At 37.5% G+C, this 14526-nt stretch overlaps 1 protein-coding gene across 3 annotated transcripts in view; it reads right to left on the minus strand.

The window, feature by feature from the left end:
* CERT1 (ceramide transporter 1) overlaps positions 1–14526 on the minus strand; it is a 150024-nt gene that overhangs the window by 49429 nt on the left and 86069 nt on the right. For all 3 annotated transcript variants that reach the window (XM_017848719.1, XM_017848718.1, XM_017848720.1), the window contains exons 5-7: positions 11558–11665; positions 10555–10693; positions 1701–1784 (exon numbers count right to left, since the gene is read on the minus strand). In XM_017848719.1, the coding sequence (XP_017704208.1) occupies positions 1701–1784; positions 10555–10693; positions 11558–11665 (331 nt within the window). The remainder of the gene's footprint in view (positions 1–1700; positions 1785–10554; positions 10694–11557; positions 11666–14526) is intronic.

Genomic DNA, 14526 nt, shown 5'->3' on the forward strand with positions numbered 1-14526 from the left:
TATACAATTTAAAAATAAACATACAAATTTAAATCCAGGACCAATGCACTTACTTAAACTCAATGCCTTTTACGTTTCAATTTTATCATTTTAATTCATGGTTAGTTTTGAATTAAACAAAAAATCTTAAAACTCAAAGATGCAAACAAGAAAGCGTAATATTCTATAGTTAATAAGAAATCATTTTAGTAGAATCCTTATAAATGAAATGACACTTTTGACTTTAAAAACTATTAGAGATATGACAGTAAAGGTATAACCCATTAAAGAACAAATTGTCAAACTTAATCAAAATGTAAAATTTCTGCTCTTGAAAATACTCTTAAGAGGATAAAGAGATAAGCCACAAACTGGGAGAAAATCTTGTGTGGCATATGTTTAATAAAGGACTTCTATCCAGAATTATGAAGTAACCTCAAAGCTCACTAATAATAAACAACGGCCTGATGCGGTGGCTCACGCCTGTAATCCCAGCACTTTGGGAGGCCAAGGTGGGCGGATCACCTGAAGCTGGGAGTTTGAGACCAGCCTGACAAACATGGAGAAACCTCGTCTCCACTAAAAATACAAAATTAGCCGGGTGTGGTGGTGTATGCCTGTAATTCCAGCTACTCAAGAGGCTGAAGCAGGAGAATCGCTTGAAACCAGGAGGTGGAGGGTGCAGCGAGCCGAGATCACCCCACCGCACTCCAGCCTGGGCAACAAGAGCGAAACTCCGTCTCAAAAAACAAATAAAAAATAAAAAATAATAATAAACACCAACCCCAACATGAGCAAAAAATGTGAACACACACTTCACCAAAGAGAAGATATAAATGGCAAATAAAAACACAAAAAGATGCTTAATATCACTAGTTAGTATGGAAATGCAAACTAAAACCACAATGACATATCCCTACACACCTATTAGAATGACTGAAATTTGAAGACTGACCATATTAAGTGCTGGTGGGGATGTGGAGGAACTGGAACTCTCATATGTGGCTGGTAAAAAACAGTTTGGCAGTTTCTTTAAAAATTAAACACATACACATCTGCCATACAATTAGAACATTCTACTCCTAGGTATTTACCCAAAATAAATAAAATAAATTTCCATGAAAAGAACTGTCTATGAATCTCATAGCAGTTTTATTTGTAATAGTCAAAACTGTAACTGACCCAAATATCTACCAGTGAATGACTAGATACACAAACTATGGTATATCTATACCATAAAACACTACTGAGCAATGAGAAGAACTGATTGTGTTGACGGTTTTATGAAAATATTCAAATTTGTCAAATTATACACTTTAAATGGTATGTCAATTATATTTCAATAAAGCTTTTTTAAAGCTTGTATTTTCTTAATAAGAATAGACATGTACATCAACTCACCAGAATTGAGCGTGCAGAAATAAACACTCGCATTTACAGTCTATCAGTTTTTCACAAAGGTGCCAAGACAAGGGAAAAAAAATTGTCCTTTCAGCAAATGATGTTGGGACAGCTGGACATGCATATGTAAAAGTTACCATTATTACATAATGTCAGAATGTGATTTTTACCTACATGTCTTGGAAGCAATTTTCACTTGGATTCCAGCAGTTCTATTGCTTTTTAAAAAATTAATCAATCAGGTAATTATTCTTTGTGAGTTGTTATGTAACTTCTGAAAGTATACTTTATCCAGCTGAGGAGAAAAATGTATTACTTACACTTTTCTTTATTGCCGTTGGTATTATGCAAGAAGTCGCCATCAGAACGCGTTGTAGGAAAGTCATCTTCATCATCTTCTACCACTAAATAAAATATATTTAAGGAAATTAGGATGAAAAGAAACAGAAATTAATGTCTATTCTTATGTTCAACTGAGTCATTTTACTCTGGATTCTGATTTTGTGAGTACGAAGTCTTACTCATCTTTGTATTTTCACTGGTAATCAAGGTATGCTCAATAAATATGTGGTGGAATGTCTTTAGATACACTATTTTTAAACCACATTCATTCTCATTTGTGTAAGGGAAGGTTACTGAGTTATGATTTATTTCACCCTGTAGTCTTCCTCTATCTTGCTCCCTTACATGGGGCCATTTCAACTCTGTAACAGGACCAGAAGGACTGAGCAGGACTATTAAAAGGTACCTTCTATGCAGAAGACACCTTAGCTTGCCTCTGAGAGTTCTTTTTTGTAGATGGAGTCTCACTCTGTCACCCAGGCTGGAGTGCAATGGCATGGTCTCCGCTCACTACAACCTCTGCCTCCTAGGTTCAAGCAATTCTCCTGTCTCAGCCTCCCAAGTAGCTAGGACTACAGGTGTGTGCCACCACAGCCAGCTAATATTTTTGTATTTTTAGTAGAGAAGGGGTTTCACTATGTTGGCCAGGCTGGTCTTGAACTCCTGAACCCGTGATCTGCCTGCCTCAGCCTCCCAATGTGCTGGGATTATAGGCGTGAGTGACCGCACCCAGCCGAGAGTTCTTAAATATACTATTTCTGGAGGTGCAGGGAAAATAAAATGACTTGCAGATATGATATCAATTTTCATTCATCCCAGTGTATATCTGTACCCGGACATCCCTTTTAGCTTCTCTAATGGCAGAAAAAACAGAATCTCTTTTGTTCCACTTTAACATCTCTTTCTTCTACATGCTATCCCTTCTTCTACTACCTCACATACTTTAATTCTCTGTACTATGCATTCCATTCATAATGCAAATTCCTGCATCTTAGCTCCCAACATTATTTGCTGCTTTTATCAAGCTTTTCACGGCTTCTTCTTCTTCTTGTGAGACAGAGTCTGGCTCTGTTGCCCAGGCTGGAGTGCAGTGGCACGATCTCAGCTCACTGCAGCCTCCACCTCCCGGGTTTAAGCAATCCAGCCTCGCACACCACCAGCCCAGCTAATTTTTGTAGAGACGAGGTTTCACCATGTTGCCCAGGCCGGTTTTGAACTCCTGAGCTCAAGGAATCTGCCCACCTCTGACTCTAAAAATGCTGGGATTACAGGTGTAAGCCGCTGCACCCAGCCTACATGGCTCCTTTATCTATCTTTTGAGGAACTCTCTTTATAAAGAAGGAATCTACATTTTAAACTAATGTCTTACTTACTGCCTTTATCTTTTTACCTCAGGAGCACCATGTCTCTATAAGGAACATCTCATCTATCTTAGCTGTCTTTTTTATGGATGCAGAGTCCAATTCGATACCTTATTTCCTTCCTTTGATTAAATGGTAGGAATCACCATGGAAAATCTTCTGTACTGCCATTTTCTAATTAGTGGACGATTTTGTTTTTTAATAATCACTTGAAAATGTTGCCAATCATCTATAACAACTTTTACAAATCATAAACTGCCATTATCTATTAATACCTTGTATTCATTTCTACCTGGCTATGATCTCAATATTTAATTCTTTTTCTTTTCCACTTCCATCATTCCTATAGACTTCAATATGAGCATACCTTGATTACCAGTGAAAATACAAAGATGAGTAAGATCTGATATGCTCAATAAATATGCTGTGGAATGTCTTTAGATACATTATTTTTAAACCATATTCAGATAAAAAACTATGCTGACCATCAGTTGAAGTTACAATACGACTATCCTAAATTAGTCCCCTGGCATAATCCCATAAAGATGACCTTCAAGTACCTTTTGAGATCCTGACTTCCTGGGGCCTTTTCAAATTTCCCTACTTTTTTTGCATCATATCAATGAAAAATTAAAGCAGTTTGTTACTCACTCTTCAATTCTACCTTCATGCATTCTTTTCTACAGTAGCAGCAGATATTTTGTTTGCTCTAGATTTGACCTATTCTCCCAATTTGAAGGACTTGTTTTCTTGGAAAACTCAAAAGCCTTCTTGGAAAACTCAAAAGCCTTCTATACAGCATTTGTTTTCCGCTTTCTGCTGTGCTTTCCTTCTGCCTTCAGAAGGTTTGTTTATAATGCTAGCTCATACTTCTACAAGAGAGGGTATCCACGTATCAAGGAACTTTTGGTTATCTACCTATTAAGGAACTTTTTTTTTTTTTGGTTTTTGTTTTTTTTTTTGAGTCTCGCTCTGTCGCCCAGGCTGGAGTGCAGTGGCTGGATCTCAGCTCACTGCAAGCTCCGCCTCCTGGGTTCATGCCATTCTCCTGCCTCAGCCTCCCGAGTAGCTGGGACTGTACAGGCGCCCGCCACCTCGCCCGGCTAATTTTTTGTATTTTTTAGTAGAGACGGGGTTTCACCGTATTAGCCAGGATGGTCTCGATCTCCTGACCTCGTGATCCACCTGTCTCAGCCTCCCAACGTGCTGGGATTACAGGCTTGAGCCACCGCGCCTGGCCTATTAAGGAACTTTTAAAGAACAAAACCTTAATCTCTCTCCCCTCAACCCCTGAATATTCTGGTTTAGTTGAGACTACGGTGAAGGGTATGATACAATTATTTCTTTTTTAAAGCTTCCCGAGATGATTACAATATCAGCCAAACTACTATTTATTTTTGCCACCCAAATATTTCTCAGCCACCAGCATTATAAATCTTCCTCTACCCCTTTACCATAACCCTCCAACCCCAAAACAGACATAGTTTTTTCAGGCTGGGCGTGGTGGCTCAAGCCTGTAATCCCAGCACTTTGGGAGGCCTAAGTGGGAGGATCACTTGACGTCAGGAGTTTGAGACCAGTCTGGGAAACAGCAAGACCTCATCTCTACAAAACAGCCCAGGAGTTCGAGACTGCAGCTATGAGTGCACCACTGCACTCATGTCTGGGCGACAGAACAAGACCCTGTCTCAAAGAAAACAAAACAAAACAAAAGTTTTCAAAGGTTAACTACTGTTTAATAAAATCTGTTTTTATGGTTTGCTCCCATCTCTTTCTTGACGTCTATGCTGTATGACACTGCTCATGCTTACATGTCAAATTTCTACTTGACAAGACCAAACAGCCTTGATGATTCTCACATCTTGCTAACATGACCCTATATTATGTTCGTTTTAAAAATTAAATTTCCTTTTACTCTTTAGCTGTGGGCAAACTTCAAGTCTCCTTCCTCAGATATTTATCCTTCTACCCCATGGGCATTTTATTCACTGTTATGACTCCAACTATTTTTATGCTAATGACTCCTTATTTTCCTGTGACTTCTTATACTAACACTAGGTTCACATCTCCTATATGATTTCTCTAAAGAAATGTCTATTACTAAAAGTAGTTCCATAAACAAACCAGCTATGCTAACATTGTTGCTTAGCTTCTCTGTGCAGTTCTCTCGTCTATAAAAAGGGCTTAATACTTATACCTACATAAGGTTATTATAAAATTATATTCAGATAATTAAAGTATTTAACATAGTACATGGGGAATACTATAAACATTACAAAAATTAATCATGGTAACTCCCCTCTAATGGATTTCCTCTATTCTTCATACTTATCTAGGGGTTCATTTACAGATGTTTACATTGCTACAATTGGTTACCACATGATTTTCTCCTATCTAAAGTCTCTCACCATTCTATCTAATCTATGTTACAATTACCTACAATGATTAATCTTTCAAAAATATTAACTTCAACTTATATCCTTGCCTAAACAGTAACTTTTCAAATTACCAATGTGAAAATTATTTTTTAGATTAAATCGCAACTGTTTCTGTGTTCAATATTCTCCACCTAATAGCCTACCAGCATCAAACAGCGATTTTCAGCTTTTTAAAGCTTTTAAAATATATTTTAAGGCCAGTAATATATAAAAATGATGAAAATAAGCTAAAAGAGTGGACTTCCCTTTTTTTCCCTAAAATAACTCCTTGTGCATCCTTGAAGCAACTTTATAGAACTCTTAGGGATATCTCACATGGTTTGAAACCATCATCCTAATACAAAGTTCCTCCATTCCAGTCAGACTGGTCTCCCTTACCAACATTCAAGTCTGTTAGGCTAAATCCCACCTTTGGATCTTGTACATTTCTGCTTCCTGTCACTCCAGCAATAATCCAAATTAACCATATTAATAACAGCTATTATTTGAGTTTTTGCTTTTAAACATAGTGCTAACATATACATTATCATTTAAGTCTCACAATCACAGGTGCTAGATATAATAACCATTTTATAGTTGAGGAAACAGGTGTTGAGAAATGTTGAGAAATCTACTTCATTAAACAATAAATAGAAGAGCAAGATTAGAAGAAATTTTACTTTTAATGTGGTATATATGTATTGTTTTTAAAATTAAACAATGTGTTTAGGTAAGAGGTGATGTCTGCCACTTCTGTAATTCCCAGAGTATCTAGACTTAAAATGTTAATTAAATCTTACTGAATGATATACATAAAGACAGACAGTGATTCTTAAAATTATTTACGTCATAAACTTAGTTTTAATAATTTAATGACAGTATATCCACAGAGATCCTTTAAACTCAGGTCAGCAACTCTGCTCTGCCAAGTAGGAAATTATGGTCCATGTCCTTACACCCAGCATGTATTCTTAAAAACATCAGTATTTCAGGCTGAGCAGGTGGCTCACGCTTGTAATCCCAGCACTTTGGGAGGCAGAGGCAAGCAGATTGCTTGAGCTCAGGAGTTTGAGACCAGCCTGGGCAACATGGCAAAACCCTGTCTCTACAAAAAATACAACAATTAGCTGGGCGTGGTGGTGCACGCCTGTAGTCCTAACCACTTGGGGAGGCTGAGGCAGGAGGACTGCTTGGGCCTTGGGGGCGGAGGTTGCAGTGAGCCGAGATTGTACCACTGCACTCCAGCCTGGGTGACAGAGGAAGACCACGTCTCAAATAAAAATCAAAGGATCAATCAATCAGTTGGTATCTCATAAATAACATTTGTAGGGAAATCAGTTGTTATGGGCTGAATTGTGTCTCAGAAATTCATATGTTGAAGTCCTTAATCTCCAGTACCTTAGAATATGGCTGTTATTTGGAGACAAGGTTTGTAAAGCAGTAATTAAGTTAAAATGGGGTCATTAGGATGGGCACTAATCCACTATGACTGTACAATATGCAGAGGAAATTTGGACATAGATACATACAAAGGGAAAGATGATGATGTGAAGATATAGGGAGAAGTTGGCTACCTATAAGCCAAGGAGAGAGGCCTGGAACAGGTTTTTCCCTCATGGCCCTCCGAAGAAACAAACCCTGCCAATACCTTTATCTCAGAACTGTGAGAAAATGAATCTGTTGTTTAAGCCACCCAGTCTGTGGTACTTTGATATGGCAGCCCTAGCAAACTAATATATCAGTCTACATTTTGCTATTTATTTAAACATGTAGCAGAAAAGATTCAGTGTAATGTCTAATACTATTTTTTAAGTCATCTACACAACGTGGTTATCACCGCATCCCAACTTCTACTTTTTCACCATCACTTTTGTCCTTCTAATACTATACACTATTGGTATGGACCATTAAGATAAACAAGGCACTGGCCAGGCATAGTGGCTCACACCTGTGATCCCAGCACTTTGGGAGGCCGAGGTGGGCGGATCATCTGAAGTCGGGAGTTTGAGACCAGCCTGACCAACATGGAGAAACTCTGTCTTTACTAAAAATACAGAATTGGCCGGGCGTGGTGGAACATGCCTATAATCCCAGCTACTAGGGAGGCTGAGTCAGGAGAATCGCTTGAATCTAGGGGGCGGAGGTTGCGGTGAGCCGAGATTGTGCCATTGCACTCCAGCCTAGACAACAAGAATGAAACTCCGTCTCAAAAAAAAAAAAAGATAAACAAGGCATCATATTCTATATGTACCCTGTTTTTGTTTAAAGGACTACTTGCAAGTATAATAAAGCTAATCTGTAACATTTAAATTGATTAAAAGGTACTCTTTTTTAATGAAGGAGAAACAGAAGTTCAGACGTTTTTTATTTTTAGAGGGGGAAAAAAAAATCACACATTAACGAGCCAAAACCTTTATTAAAAGTTTTTATATTAACAAATAGAAAGGACTTCAAGGCCAGGCACAACAGCTCAAGCCTGTAATTCCAGTATTTTGGGCGGTTGAGGTGGGAGAATCCCTTGAGGCCAGGAGTTCAAAGACCAGCCTGGGCCACATAGCGAGACCTCGTCTCTACAAAAAATTTAAAAATTAACCAGATGTGATGGTATATGCCTGTAGTCCTAGCCAGTTGGGAAGTTGAGGTAGGAGGATCACTTGAGCCCAGGAGTTTGAGGTCACAGGGCGCTATGAACATTCCACTGCACTCTAGCTTGGGCAACAGAAGGAGACTGTCTACAAAATAAATAAATAAACAAACAAATACATAAAAACAGAAAATAACTTCCAGGCTACTAAATGTACACAAAATTGAGAAACTTTAAAAGGAATACAGATTTCTGCTTCTGTTCAAGACGAAATAACCGGGATTGAATTTACTCTCTAGCATAAAAGTAAAAACTGGACAAAATATATGAAACAATGCTTTTCAAGATACTGGCTATCAGGCAAAAAAGGACAGTGATCCTTAATAGTTGGGGAACAAATGAAGTGAAGTCTATTCTGCTCTAGCTCATTGTCTTAGGAGTTTCCAAACTGTACAGTAAGGACAGGAAACCCAGGAGAAGCCTTCTGGATTCCCTGAAATGAGATGAAGCTGAGCACCCAGAGACAAAGGCAACTAGCAATAGTTCACAAGGCAGAGTACTGCAGAGGAGAGAACTGGACAGACAGAGAACATTGGAGAATGGCAGAAGGCTACCCGAGTACTCTGCAGAGTACTGATAGCACATGCAAGGGAGCAAACTATAAAGGCAAGGGATAGAACCTTTTTAAAGGATTCCAAGAAACAGTACTTGAAGCTTACATGGGACCAGGGAAAATTATCTGCCTTATAATGCAGACTGGAAAACCTTGTAATTCACAGGGAATTGGTGAGAACTCAGAAGATTCTTGCCTCAGGAGTGAGGACAAAGAAATACATTATTGGAAGGTTCTGATACTACACATAAAGTGGTATATTATTTGAAGGTAGACTGAGGTAAGTTAAATATGCAAACTATAAACCTTAAAGTAGCCAATAAAATAATAAAACCACGAGTTATAGCTAAGAAGCCAACAAAGGAGTTTTATATATATATAAAAACTTCATCCAAAGAAGGCAGAAAAAGGGAATATAGAATAGACAAAAAGAACTTGGATCCAGATCAAACACATTTAATAAGAAAGAGAAATGAAACCATGTCAAGCCACTTAGTTATACTGGGAATGAACTTAGTCCTATTTGGTAATAATGGTAGAGTAGTTCATTTTTGCCATCACAATAAATTAAGAGAAAAGCTGAAGAACAATGTTGACATCAGCAGCATTTTCAGCACTAACAAAGGAAAGTTAAACTATAAACCTAACACTAAAAGTTAATTGAAGATATCTTGTTTCTTTTAAATAAAACTCAATAAAATTATTTTAAATGTATATACAATTATTATTTTCATTTCTATTACTGGTTTTTTCTTCTGAGAAAAAGGGTAGAGAAAGGGAGAGATTGAGAGAGAGAGGAGGCCAAGCGCAGTGGCTCACACCTGTAATCCCAGCACTTTGGAAGGCCGAGGTGGACAGATCACGAGGTCAGGAGATTAAGACCATTCTGGCCAACACGGTGAAACACAGTCTCTACTAAAAATACAAAAATTAGCTGGGCATGGTGGCGCGTGCCTGTAATCCTAGCTACCTCGGAGGCTGAGGCAGGAGAATCACATAAACCAGGGAGTCGGAGGTTGCAGTGAGCTGAAATCACGCCACCGCACTCCAGCCTGGTGACAGAGCAAGACTCCGTCTCAAAAAAAAAAAAAAGAGAGAGAGAGAGAAAAGACAAAAGAAAGGAGAGGGGAGAAAAGAGAAACGAGAGGGAGAAGGAGAAAGAGATCAACTGGCTGATTTCAGACCTGAAGGATTTAACATATACTTATCTCCTATAAGACTCATCATGGGGAAAATTTATCAGACATAATAATAATGTGAAATGTTCCATATTACCAAGATAATAGATACCATTTTTTAATGGAATAAAGAGTATCATTTGAAAATCTTTGCCTGGTGTGGTGGCTCACACCTATAATTCTAGCACTTTGGGAGGCCAAGGTGGGAAGACTGCTTGAGGCCAGGAGTTTAAGACCAACCTGACCAACATAGTGACACCTCTGTCTCTATAAAAAATAGAAAAAGAAATTAGCTGGGTGTGGTGACGCACACCTGTAGTCCTAGCTACTTGGGTGGCTGAGGTGGGAGGACTGCTTGAGGCCAGGAGTTTGAGGCTGCAGTAAGCTATGATTGCGCCACTGCACTCCACCCTGGGCTAGAGAATGAGACCACGTCTCAACAAAAAATAAATAAATAAAATAAAGGTCTTCAATGGCATCTGGTATGGATGATCAAAATGAATTAGTATGTGTAACTGAAGTACCCAAGTTACAAGGACACTGAAATCTGTTTCACTGGGGGTTTGCAGCAAAAAATGACCTAGATACCTTTATCACTTAAAGACATTACCCTTTGAGATCAAGAGGCTTTTAATCCATTCATTCTCCAAGTAAAAATAGTGGTAATAGCCTAATTAACCTTTATCCCTTTGAAGTTCATCCTTAGAGACAGCATCAGCACAGGCATCAAAGTACTTCTGTAGCGTGTCAACTTGTCTACATAAGATGTCTCTAAATGTTTCCATTTCAGCCAACTTCTCACGTAAACTGTGGCCTTTCTGCAAAACACAAAATAGGGAGATGTAATTCAAGTAAAACAAAACTGGATTTTATTTGGTCCCATGGTATTTCATCAACTTTTAAGGTCTGTACCTTATAACTGAGGGCACGGGATAAGGAGAGCTGTCTAGTTCAATATAATACTTTTAGGAATAGGCTTGAAACTGACTAATCTATTGGCTTGATAGTGATAAGTCACTTAGGAGTGATAACCTTGTAAGTGATATCACTTATAAATAAGCCTTATTTTTTATAGAAAATAAGAAAGCAGTAACACCTGACAGTTTGCAAATATAACATCTGATATTTTCAAATTAAAAAAAATTGTGAGGAACAACTGTGAAAGACTTTGAACTGGGCAAAAATATTACTAGTGTCCTTTCAAAGTAATGGTGAGCTGTCATTTATGGTGCCCTTGGGAAAGTACTGTTTGATCATATAGACACTTTTGCCTTTCACTGCATTTGAGCTATTTTACAACTCTTCTAGTAAAAAACTGAGTAGTATAAATAATTCTTGTTCATAGAGATGCAAATGAACTTTGTCTGGTGCAGAAGCACTGATTATTAATCTGTGGATATTGACCAGTTTTGCACACATTTGCAAATCGTTTCAGTTCTTCAGATTTTCCTTTGAACCAGTTTTTTTATGTTTTACCTAATGAATGAATGAAATAAAATCAGTGACGTGTTCATTTGTATGAGTTATTATTTTATACCTTAAAAAGTATTTCTCTAATAAGTTCAAATAAATTATATTATTAAAAAGCTTGTTCAAAAATTATCAAGTATATTCTGTTCACAACATCCAATACTAAGCTCAATTTACGTTGCTTTAACTTAAGGCATCCATTAACTACACACCTTGAATGAAGAGGTGGATGTTGCAGAGTAGCCACTTGCTCCAGACACCAGGGACACCATTGAGCCATGTCGACGCAAGCTGGATTCAGATCCATATCCAGATTCAGTCTAAAAAAAAAGTAAACTATGTGAAAAGAATTTAAATAAAAAATACTTCAGAAAACCAAAGGTTTCCTATGAATTAACAAGGTTATTATAACAATAATTGGCAGTTTGGGTACATATAAAATATATAGTCAATCCACTGACATAAGCAATGCCTTTCAATTCCTAAATGCCATTTAATTTAGAAATTTATTGAATACCTACTATGTGCTGGGCTAGTGGTCACAAAGACTGTTTAATAATAGGAAAACTAAAGTAGGCAAATTCATAGACAGAAAGTAGAATAGTTGTTACCAGAAGCAGGGAAAAGAAGAATGGGTAGTTATTATTTAATGGACAGAGTTTCAGCTGGGGAAGATAAAAAAGTTCTGAAGATGGATGATGGTGATGGTTGAACAATAGTGTCAATGTACTTAATACCATAGAACTGTATACTTAACAGTGGTCAAAATGGTAAACTTTATGTATTCTCACCCATTCTTAACACACCACAATTACAGCATTTACTACTCACAAGTTTGTGTTTTGTTATTACTACTGGACTTGGATCTTTCTGGAAGCAGCTTGTATCTTTTTAATCTTTGTAACCACCTCGACAGTTGATGGCACAAAGTTTCCAATTTTGCTAGTCTGTTAAGTCAGCATCCCATGGAAGATAACTGATGGGGACGATACTCTTCAGAGCATCAATTTTATATTTTACCTTCTCTAATACAAATGCAATATAACAATATAGACAAAGGAATCGAATCTTTGAACTTCCAAGTAATTAAAACCAGGTATTTTGGATCTCTGATTATTTTCTACTGTTACCTTTAAAAAGTACAGTGAATTAGGCCAGGCGCAGTGGCTCACGCACGTCTGTAATACCAGCACTTTGAGAGGCCGAGATGGGTGGATCACTTGAGGTCAGGAGTTTTGACACCATCTTGGCCAACATGGTGAAACCCTGTCTCTACTAAAAATACAAAAATTAGCCAGGTATGGTGGCAGGCACCTATAATCCCAGCTACTCAGAAGGCTGCGGCAGGAGAATCGCCTGAACCTGGGAAGTGGAGGTTGCCGTGCGCTGAGATCACACTGCTGCACTCCAGCCTGGGTGACACAGTAAGACTCAGTCTCAAAAAAAAAAAAAAAGTACAGTGAATTAATAAGCTTGTGTGGAAAAACCAAGGCATCTGTATTATATCCTTTGACAATGTATCATATCTATTATGGTTTGACTGATTTCAATCCTGCTCCTCTGTACTATTATGGTTCTAGATAAGTATTTATATTGAACAGCTTTCCTTCATTTGAATGGGGGAAAAAAAATCCCTAGGTTTACTAAACATTTTTTTTAATATTTAGAGATCAATACTGAAAACAAAGGAACAAAAAGCTACATTGTATTTAATTTTAATTCTACTCAGTAAACTTAAGTGGTAAAATAATATCTAATTATTTTTAGTGTCAAACCTATGGTTACAATGAAAAATTATTTAAAGTTACACAAATTTCAAGATTAATATTAGGAAACAAAATTACATACAATGTGTTATAGAAAATATACCCATTGACATTTTATAGCCTCTGTGGTCTAATTCCTGAAAATCCATTACATTTCCTATATAGCTGTTGGTTTACCCATGATATTATTCTAATTGGAAAATATTCTTTTTAGCTATAAGAATTCTAAGCTTCTATAGTTTAATAAATAAAACTTTCATGTTCTCATTTTTATGTAAATGATATCAGCACTAGTTTAAAACATTTTCCAGTTAGTATCACTTCATTTACCTTAACTTTAATATTCTAGGATCTCAGAAAAGCTATCAGAAACTAGATAAGTTTATTCAAATGTAAGAAAAAATGAAAAGAAAAGCAAGGGTAAAAGAACAGTAGAGATTAGAAGTGGCAGTAACAATGGCAAGGAATAGCAACAAAGAGGGACAATTCTCCTGAAGGTACAACAGCAACAATCTCAAAGGAAGAGCAAACTTGTCCCCACCCCCAACATCAATAATCAGATGGATCTGGTTAAAACGGAAAAACAGACGACGAGAGGAGGAAAGGAATCTGTAACCAAAATAACAAAACTGCTCATGAAAAAAGAAATGGACATCTTCAGGCAGACACTAGGAATATATCCATATGAAAACAAGTAGCCTCCTTAATTTCAAACTTCTAACACCTTCCAGCTGCCAAAGTAAAATGGTCACACTTTTTAATAATGCTTGCTTATAAAACATTCCATCTATAAAAAGTACTTCAATATGTTCTCAACTCTTAATTAACTAACAAATTACATATAATTTTAAGAGAAGGTGGAATCAAAGCTCTTCTCCAAGACTTTACATGACTCCACATCTCAAAGCAATATCTTAGTGATGAAGGAAAATAAATGTTCTGGAGTCAGGAAAATGATTAATGAAAAGGTAATCAAAAGTATGTACTTTATGGTATGCAAATTATGCCTCAAGAAAACTGATTTTTAAAAAAGACAAAACTAATCTACGAAAAACAAGAGCAGGCCAGAGTACAACGAGGGCACTGAATACAAAGAGGAAGAAGAAAATGTGGGAAGTGTAGACTACATTTGTCAAAACTCAAACTGTACAATTAAAATGGGTACTTTTTAAGAATGTAATGTAGGCCGGGCGCGGTGGCTCAAGCCTGTAATCCCAGCACTTTGGGAGGCCGAGACGGGTGGATCACGAGGTCAGGAGATCGAGACCATCCTGGCCAACACAGTGAAACCCTGTCTCTACTAAAAAAAATACAAAAACTAGCCGGGCGAGGTGGCAGGCGCCTGTACTCCCAGCCACTCGGGAGGCTGAGGCAGGAGAATGGCGTAAACCCGGGAGGTGGAGCTTGCAAAGAGC

This window comes from Rhinopithecus bieti, unplaced genomic scaffold, assembly GCF_001698545.2.
Source record: "Rhinopithecus bieti isolate Rb0 unplaced genomic scaffold, ASM169854v2 scaffold_30918, whole genome shotgun sequence".
Taxonomy (NCBI): domain Eukaryota; kingdom Metazoa; phylum Chordata; class Mammalia; order Primates; family Cercopithecidae; genus Rhinopithecus; species Rhinopithecus bieti.